The 10,487-nt window shown below is 34.7% G+C and overlaps 1 protein-coding gene across 1 annotated transcript; it reads right to left on the reverse strand.

The window, feature by feature from the left end:
* Window positions 1-7,367: 7,367 nt before the first annotated feature.
* Window positions 7,368-9,937, reverse strand: LOC108991486 (50S ribosomal protein L7/L12). The gene is made up of 2 exons (XM_018965746.2): window positions 9,731-9,937; window positions 7,368-8,272 (listed from the first exon to the last, which is right to left on the reverse strand). The coding sequence occupies exon 2, from the start codon at window positions 8,177-8,179 to the stop codon at window positions 7,598-7,600; it is 582 nt and encodes a 193-aa protein (XP_018821291.1). The 5' UTR covers window positions 8,180-8,272; window positions 9,731-9,937; the 3' UTR covers window positions 7,368-7,597.
* Window positions 9,938-10,487: the final 550 nt, after the last annotated feature.

Consider the following 10,487-nt stretch of genomic DNA (forward strand, 5'->3'; position numbering starts at 1 on the left):
AATAATAGAATATATAATTACTTTGAAAATATTTCTAATAGGCAACAATCTCACACCATTTTTGAAATACGTCTTAGTTAGAATAGGAAAACTTATATATAAATGAATGTATTTTTTGGACTTTAACATTTACATAGTGTAAACACATCAAAGCTAATCTGGATGGCATAATAGACATGCTTTAAACTAGCGGTTATATGTGATTAGCTGAATATATCTCACATATAAATTTTCTTTTCTTTGAGTAGTTCAAAAAAGCTGACATGCGGATTGACATTGTGTCTATAGCCTAGTTTTATGAGCGCTCTAAGGACAAGCCTAATTTACATAGGAGATGACACAACCCTCGACACCCATATAGGTAAACTTATCGAAAATTTCTTGTAACTAAACACTTTAACGAAACTCTGTTATGAGTTTATTAAGAGCTTATTGCTCAGCTTCTCATTTTCTTTATAGCGCTAAGCATTTCAAACCTTGGGATAGTAAATTAGTTTGAAAACTAATTTTAATATCATATTGTTTGCATACCACAATTATATAATGTACTTTGCTCATTGAATTCAAGTCTTGATATGTTCAAGAGTTGAGTCGAGTTTTCATTATTGGAAATTTTATTGTATAGACTTTAAGTCCATCCCCTTTTATGTATTCCGCATTAATTCTCTTGCAAGTTCTTTAGTGAATGAATATGTTATCTCCGACAATATATCATAAAATCAATTGTAATTACTCCATCCATGAGTAATTGCTTTACATAGCTATGTTTTAATCTAAAATGCCTAAACTTGTCATTATATATATATATATATATATATACAGTGTAACCTGACTGTCATAATGTAAAGATATTAGTGGCATTGGTTTTGGCTAAATCGATATCTCTATCAATAAATTTCTTAGTCACTCAGCCTCTTTGCTACAAGAAATCAATGCTATAAACTCAACTGCCTTAGTTGAGTCAATTATTTACTTCTTAGATCTTGAGGAGATTTCTCTTCCATCAAGGGTAAATTGATGATGATCATCCACAGTTCCTACTGGCATTAGTATATCCTTTTAGAACAAAAAGAAACAACCTTCTACATCGAAGAAAACTCGTTGTACTCAATACCATAATTCATGGTATTCTCCAATACATTAAAATTTTTTGTATAACTATTCAATTAACTTGGTCCTTTAATTGCATCGTATAAACACAACAATATATAGATAACTCGTATATACATCACATTTTTTTATTTTTTGCATGCATATTTTACATTTATCTATCATAAATTTTATATATAAAAAAATAAATTTAAACTAGCCATGCCATTTAGTATTCTAGCATTAATATGTTCTAAACAACAATGCCATAAATAATATAAATTAAGCATGAAAGCAAAAACATTATGTTAATTATTAGGAAAATGTTACTCTTACCGCTCTATTCTACCACTGTGATTTTTTTTTTTAATTTTTTTTACTTAGTGATTAAGGAAGTATTTTTTTAATAATATTGTGATTTTTTTAATTTTTTAAAAAATATTTAAAAGTATTAAAAAATACATGTAAAAAAAGCAAAAAAAAAAAAAAATTTGCCTAACGGTAGCTCCCAGCGAGAGCTGGGAGCGATGGACGTAGCACGTCCCTAATTATTAATATCGAGTTTGAACATGCCTTCACTCAAATATCGCTTCCCTAGCCAAAAAATTCCCCTTTCAATCAGCACAAACTTATTTAACTCAAAGACTAATTTAAACTCATAAGAAAACTACCGGATACAAGATTTTTCATAACTTTGGTACATGATACACATCTTTAAGAGCAAGCATTTTTCCAGAGATGAACTCCAAATCTATTGTGCCTCTGCTTCTAACTGTATTAGTGGATTAATTTTTCATGTAGATAACACGTCCATATTCCACTGACTCGTACTTTTTGAACAAACTCTTGTCTTTGCAAAATATGATTTGTTGCTCTTGAGTCAATCCGCCGAAACTTATCTCATTCGATAATATTGACCTCAGAAATCATGGCCATAAAATTCTCTTTAGAGTCAGAGTTTTGTTGTTTCATTTTAAGAAATGATAGTCTCTTTTGTAATGGCTCGGCTTTCCACAATGGAAGCAACTTACCTTTAGTTTCTTCTGATTCTTGCCTTAGAAATGACTTTGTTATCTTCCAAAGTTATTATTTCTCTTTCGATTTTCACATCCAGATTGATTGGATTGTCTGAGTTTGTAGATCTTATCTTCATCTACCATGTGCATATTAAAGGTCAAAGAGTCATGATCTTCCTTACCCTCTAAGCTTGATTTCTTCTTCTATACGAAGATGTTGGCCTAGATCTTTTAGACACCATGCTGAACAATACATTTGAATCTCATTCACCAGATTCAAAACCTTCACCACCACATATCACCATTTGCAGATTAGTTAGATCAAACTGAGTACATGGAACCTCAGAGACAGACTTATTAACCCCCTTAAACCCCTCACAGCAATCATCTTCTTCCTCTTCTACAACCCCTAACACGAACCTATTGAAGACACCTCATTCCCAACCTCCATCACACCACTAGAAGAGCCTCCAACCTCCATCGCACCCTTCTGTGATACAGACTCATCCAACAGAGCCATCGAATGCTTGAACAATACAACGTTGCAAATATGTCTCTTTGGAGAACAAGATTCTATTTGGAGAGTCGACTAAGGCACGCACACAGTCAAGTTTAGGGGTGTAACCGGTCCAGTCCGGTCCGGTTTTGGATAAAATCTAGGACCGAACCGGTATGTACCGGTTTTGTATTTTTCAAAACCGATTACGCACCGGTTACCCTCCTAAACCGGTACTTCCGGTTTTACCGGTTTCTGGTCCGGTCCGGTCCGGTTTTCTGATTTTTTTAAAATGTAAATTTCACAATTTGTCATTAAAAATTTGTTTATAAAAAAAAAAATTTTGATTTAAAAAAAATGTTTTATACTTTTATTAATATATTAGACTATATAATAGTATTAATATTAGACTATTGGTATAGTTATAAGTTATATATTAGTATTAGTTATAAACTTTTAATGATTTAGTATTAACATTTTATGTAATAATTTATAAATTATAATAAGAAATTATTTCATATATGAATATATATGTTATATATAAAATTTCACATAAAAATTTATAATTATACATTATATATAAAACTTATATATATTAATATTTAATATATATAAAATATTTTGTATAAAACTTATATAAAAAAATATTATTTTTTATTTTTTTTAATCAACCGGTCCGGTCCGGTTCGGTCCGGTCCAAAAAATCCCAGAACCAGAACCGGACCGGAACCGGCCGGTTTTTACGTTTTAAAAACCGGTTCTGGACCGGACCGATTCAAAACCGATAAAACCGGTCCGGTTCGGTCCGGTTTTCCGATTTTCCGGTTTAAATTTACACCCCTAGTCAAGTTATTGCCGGTAGGGTCTCCTTCTACCATTGACCTCTTCTGTGAAGATAGAAGCTGAATCGGATCCACCACATGATTGGGTTGATCCCTCACTAGATTAGGTAACCCATTTGCCATATTCACTGTAGCGGATCTTGTCGCTGGTATACCCTTAGAAAACTCGCCCACCGCCAACGACCCACTCTGTGAAGACGGACCAACACTCGGAGCAGCCATTGACTTGGGCGGAGGCAACTCACTTCTTAGGCTCATTAATCCCTAAGTGGGCCTCAGTCCACCACTAGGTTGAGGTTTTCATAAAACAGGCCTTTTGAGTGGGCTTCTATCCAACCTAGCACCCTTAATAACTTTAGAAGCTTTAGGCCCATTCAACCCCCCCCCCCCTCCACCTCCTCCTCCTCCTCCTCCTCCTCTACAGCCTCTTTATTACCTTTTGGGACGTGACCCAAGCCCATAATTAGACTCAATCCATCATCTATTATCTTCAACATAGAATCCAACATGTCCTTCCATCCAAGAAGCTCTTCCTGAACATGCCAAAATTACCCTTCGAGTTCTCCGAGTTTCTGCAACATCTCGGGATGCCAACCGTTAACCCCATCATCAAGAAAATTATGCCGGAACACTGCCTTCGATTCGCCCTTCATGTTCCTTATAGTCAACACTGCCACATCCTTCCTAAAGTTAACTCTTCCATTTAAATTGCTGGGGCTATGATTATTTTTTATTGGTTCCATCAAAGCTGACAAGTAAGGGTTTCATGGGAAGAGGACAACCCTATGTAAGAAGTGACCAAACTCACCTATTTTCCTTTAGATACCTTATTAGCAGCACCTTTGTTAAAGACATCTCTGTTTTTAGAAACAAAAACATAGGGACTTGAACCGACCATCTCTCTCGTCTTCCTCACAAAACCATCTCATCCACTTCCATTCATTCCTTCAGGAATTGCAGTGATTCCCTTTCCCTTACCCGTGCCTAACTCAACCAATTTCACAAACCAACCATACGAATTTTGACAAACTTGGACCAGGAAAACTCTATTTCCCTCCCTTCGAGTCTAATAAGGTATGTCCTGTTACCAAAGAACTTTGAGCATTCCTCAACCACCTTAGCCATCCAAACCAGTACATCTCCGTTGAGGTATAGGGCATTCGTAAATTTTCTACACTTCTCTACAATACAAAAAAGGTTCCCCCCTTTTCTTCTGAACACGAACTGCTTAGCTTCAATCCAAAAACTACACTCCATCACCACCTATCACCGAGAAAGCTAGAAGAAGGAAAAAGGAAAAAGAAAAGAAGAAAGGAATCCAAGACAAGAAACCAAGACAGAACACTAAAAGGAATCCAGAATTAGGAATTATTCCCGGTGAGAAGCGCCGGGAATAGAAGATAAAAAGTCATGAGAGAGAGCAAGAAAGAGATGTTTCATTGTTACTACAGTTAACCTCCTATTTCATCCTTTCAACACCCTCCTAAGTCATCAATGGCGAATAGGATGCCGAAGCTTCGCCATCCTGTATCTCATATGAGCGCAAGTAATGAGATCACTACCCCTTTAGATTATTCTGTGTGGTTACTTGTCTGGCTCCTTATAAAAAGTTTTAGGATATAGCGGTGATATAGAGAATCCAGATCTGTGCCCTTGAGTTAGAAATTACCATGAATTATGTGTTACTTTATCTTATTTATTAAGTTGTTATTTGTTCTCTGCTTCAACTTATTGTTCTTTACTCAAAGGATTGTTCTAATTGCTTTGCTCTCTCTCATTTACCAGCTACTGAATGGGTGAAGGGAAAGCAATTGGAGGAAGTTGTGACTAGGAGTGTAAACTGGTCGGTCCGGACCGGACCAGATCAGACCGGACCGAACACCCCATAGGGACCGAACCGGACCGGTAGTTATCGGTCCGGTCGGTCCAGCATATATATATATATTTTTTTAAATCAATTAATAAAAAAAATTATTTAAAATGCTAAATTAAATTAAGTGACTTATTAATATGGATTAGGTAACAAACTCAATAAAAAAATATTTTATATGGTCAATGATAATAAATTAAATGAAAATTACATTATTAATTTATATAATTACTATATAATTAACTAATTAATATTATATATTAGTTAATTCATAGAATATTAACAAGTGTTAATAACATATTTAAAATTTTATATTGTTAATAGTGATAGGTTAGATTAAGATGTATATAAAATATTGTTAATTTATAGAATATTAACAAGTATTAATAACATATTTAAAATTTTATATTGTTAATTGTATAATTATTATATAAATAATATATATATATTTTTTTTTTATTTGGTCGATCCAGTCTGAGAAATCTCCATCCCGGGACCGGACCAAAGAACGAAACTTTCTTATTTATTGGACCGAAACCAACCATGCATTTGGTCGTTCCGGTCCGGTCGGTTTCTCCGGTCCGAACCGACCGGTTTACACCCTTAGTTGTGACTATAAAAAACACGTGAGTTCTAGCCTTTGTCTCTTAATCTATTTCGAGTTATTTTTTTTCCTTACTATATTGTGAAAGGAAGGAATGGTGTTTGTACATATTCATTAATTTTTCCTGTTTGAGCTCAATTGAGTGACATGCAGTATGAGCCTAATTCCTGTTTTACTCAACAGGAAAGAAATATATGTTTCTTATGTGAGAAATATCGTTTGAGTGCCTACTTCGTCAAACCAAGTCCCACATATGGTATTATTTTGAGAGAAAAAATGATAGTTGCAGTCGTGAATATACAAGCGCCGCATAATTATTTTTAAAAAAATAAATAAATACGAGATCTACATAAAAAGAAAATTAATTTTTTAATAGTGAACTCTACTCTTTTTCAAAATAACTGCACGACGTTTGAGTATTCTACAACTATATATAGCATTACTTTTCAATAAAATTTTGGCATTATTTTATCTAATCTCCTTAGGGAAATCGCAAAATATCTCTCTCTCCCACCCGTAAAGTTGCACTGCAGCATGCTTGCTGAAGATGCAATCAAGGCTGCCGTTAAATATTATGAAGCTAAAACGTGCCAAATCAGATGGCAGTGCAACGGCAGAGAAGGCCGCTGAAGCTTGATGTTATGTAATTTGATGAAAAATATTTGATAGTCTGACTTAAGTATTTATGTAATTTCAAAGAAAAATATTTCAACAAAAACTATATCAATTCAAATGAATAATGAACTTTTAGAATATTGTAAAAAAGAAATTAATGACTTACTAACAAAAGGATTAATCAAGAAAAGTAAGTCATTACGAAGTTGTGATACTCTTTATATTCAAAAGCAAATAGTATTAAAATCTCTCAATTAGTAATTAATTATAAACTATTAAATAAGATATTACAATGAATTCGTTAAAGACATTACGGAAGCGTTGTAGATATTAACCGTCAGAAGCGTTGTAGCCTAAGATATTACGTAATTAGATGTAGCCTAAGATGGTTGTTAAATAAGATATTACGATGAATAGCACTTCTGTTAAACATATTCGTATGGTCCTTTTATTTCGATCCATATATTGAAGTCTCCCGATCATGTTTTGCCGCAAAAGGAGACCCTTGAAGGAAGTGCAGAAAGGTTTGTTCTTTTTATTTTTGAACAGTCCATCCAATCCCATATCCACAGCTTAATTCTCTGCGCACTGAGCACTGACAATCAACATTAAGCACTACTCTAAAAGAAGTTGACAATGTCTTGCCCATGATAGTTTGCAGGCCACAATACTTGCGTGAAGGTTTGTTTAATTGTTAAACCTAACTCAATTCAACTCATCTCAAATTAACATTAAATCGACTATTTTTTTAACTTTCCATAAAAAATATAAGCTCATCTGAACTTACTTCATATATATTTAAACACATATCTCAACCTATTTATATTTACATACATCTCAATAAACCCTATAAAATATTATTATTCACAGCTCAATTAAACTTATCTCAACGTCCAAACCAAAAATGCTCAACCCTATTCAAATCAAGCACAACTTAATAAGTTCAACTATAAATTATTCTCCAAAAAGCTCTTGTGATGGCTATCCATCCACATTACAAAATTGATATTTTTAAATATCCGAAACTTTCCAAAATCCCAGAAAGCAATCAAACACCCCGGAATTCTATTCCATACTCGCAACTCCTCCGACAGCCTTTAATTTCTCTATTATGTCATTTGCCTCCTCCTTGGTGACCCCTTGCTTAAGCAAAACGGGAGCCTTCTCAACCAGGTCTTTCGCCTCTTTCAATCCCAGACTAGTAAAAGCCCTGACTTCTTTGATTACCTTGATTTTCCCAGCTGCATCAAATTTCTCCAACTTCACATCAAATGCGGTTTTCTCGGCCTTCTTCTCCTCAGCCTTTGCAGATCCAGCAGCTCCTCCCTGTGTGCCCAAGTCAATACCTTCTACTGAAACTGGCTGCAGCTTTGGATGCCTTAGCTTGTCACCGAGAGTAGGACCAATTTGTCTGCGGTCTTCAGGGGATAGTGCCACAATCCGTTCAGCAAGATTAATAATTTTCTCGGAGGGTGGGGGTCTAGGGCCATAGGGGTCATAGAATGGTGGATATTTGAACCTTTTCGGCTTGGCCTTGGGATCTCTGGGAACAAAATCTGATTGGAAGTAACGAAACTGCAAAGGCCCAGTTCCTTCAGGCAGTATGCGATGAGCACGAATGGATCTCGCAAGCGCGATAAGCTTCATGGTTATGTAGATCAATGAAGCCAATAACTCATGGACTAGAGATCGTTAAAACGAGTACTTTCACACGTCGTACCCGGGGGTGAACCCTTTAACCTGAAATCCACAAAATATTAAACTTAGAAACAATAATCCTCCCAAATCAAATGTCTCAAAAATTCTTCCAAACAGATTAACTAAACACTGACAAAATTTCTCTTAACTCAGACTAATCCACTAATCCACCTATACCACAGGCACTTATCTCACATTTCTCTTATAAAATCTGTCACATGCCATCTATTCCAACTGTCACAACTATCAAGTATTAAAAAAAATGGTGAATAAACGGGTGAGTCTACCGACTTAGCAAGCAATAAACTTATACCAGTGTGTAAACATGAGCTACTTACAGAATGCAGAAACAAACCAAAGTTTTGAAATCCATTCCGGTTGAGGTACTAGAATGGAATATTTTGGTACCGATCGTTTGGTGTACCGTTTCGGGATAAACGTTATATGAATAAATTATATATATCAAGAAACTATATTTCAAAATAACATCAATATAAGTATTAAAAACATACACACCTGAGAAACTCAATAATACTTCTTAATATAAGTCTTAAAAACACACATTTGTAAAACTCTATAATACTTCTAAGTTCTCGATCCAACTGTTAACATATAATCACTCATATTCATCAACAAGACAATAAGGATCAACATTTGAAACGTTAATCAACAATGGGAAACCCAGACAAACACGCAGCAATGGAAACAAGGCTTTCTAGTTTCTACACAAGAAACACCATTTTTTTGTAAGTGATAAACATAACAGCAATGGGAAACACAGCCAAATGTTATAAACAACATAAACATAAGTAGGAAACAATTTGCACAAAAAAAAAATATGCACACAACAGAAAAAATTAGTTGTTGCTTCTTCACTGATATACATTGAAAAAATCCCCTCTTCTGGGAAACAATAAAACATTTCTACATTCAAAGTTTGTAATATCTTGATATAAAATTTTCATCCAAATGCAAATTCTTCACTGAAATACATTAAAAAAGTCCCCTTTCTTCGCTGATATACAATCTACATCCTTGAAATAGATTAAAAAAAGTCCCATTTCTTCACTGATATGCAAATTCTTCACTGATATACATTAAAAAAGTCCCCTGTTAATTTTTTTTATCCTAAGCCACTTTGAAATACATGCATTCCAATGACAACTTGAAATAGATGTTAATCCCATATATGATCTATTAGTAGTTTGAGAAACATGCTAGGTACTTGGATGTTGTTGGAAGGCTATAACTGCAGAATCCTGGTTCAGGTTCTTTTATGTATCCTAGAGCACTAGATTTTCTTTTGAAACTGAAACCCTCGTTGTTAGGTAAAAATGGAAAGATATTTCTGAAAGCAAGAAATGAATCTACCAAACCATATAAAGGAAACAATGCTAGAAGATCTAAGAAAGTAGAATACTAGAAACACACGGGAAATCTAAGAGGGTTTCATGAAAGGAAATCTACAGACTAAAGTTTAAACTGAAAGTTCAAACTAACCTCTAGACAACACACGGGAAATTCAACGGAGTTTGCGATGGAGACGGAGTCTGCGATGGCGTCAGGAGGTTTGAGCTGCGATAATGTTGATTGAGGTGGGCGCCGGTCGGCAGAGTGTGGCTGGCTAGGGATTTGAGATTTGACTAATTTGAGAATCTGATTTCACAAGGGAAGGGGGGGAGAAAATGGGGGTAGTCGACTGGGGATTCAAGAATCAAAATACCATTTTGTGAATTTGTCCCTCATTTTTCAAGTAATTTACAAAAAGACCATTCAGGACATTCACCTTACTTTCGGACCGAAATCCACATTCCGACTGGAATACCGGAATGGACCGGAATTTGAGCCGATAGGGAACAATGATCTGCCCTGTTACTGTTACTGTTCCGGTACGAAAAATTATAGCCGAATGGATTTCAAAACCTTGAAACAAACAGCTATAAAAAATAGTAGTGATATTTAAATAAACATTTATTTTTCAATAATTTTTTTGATAAGTCACATTTCTTTTCCAATAATAATATATACAAAAGACATTAGGTACAAGCGTATGAAACAACAACAAAAATAGAAACAGAAACAAAGATCATGTTTATCCCCGTGGCAAGATTATGCATATATGCAGATAGCACAGCAGAACATCAATCATTTTGGTGACAAAGTGAGTGTACTCAAGACAAAGGTCATATTTACTCTCGTAGCAAGGTTGTGCGTTCTGCAGATAGCCAAGCAGAATATATATCACCTTGTTATCAAA

The sequence above is a fragment of the Juglans regia genome, chromosome 2 (genome assembly GCF_001411555.2).
Source record: "Juglans regia cultivar Chandler chromosome 2, Walnut 2.0, whole genome shotgun sequence".
Lineage (NCBI taxonomy): Eukaryota > Viridiplantae > Streptophyta > Magnoliopsida > Fagales > Juglandaceae > Juglans > Juglans regia.

Bases quoted from the DNA above. Each gene is read 5' to 3' on its own strand.
- LOC108991486 (XM_018965746.2), bottom strand. From the start codon at position 8,179: ATGAAGCTTATCGCGCTTGCGAGATCCATTCGTGCTCATCGCATACTG.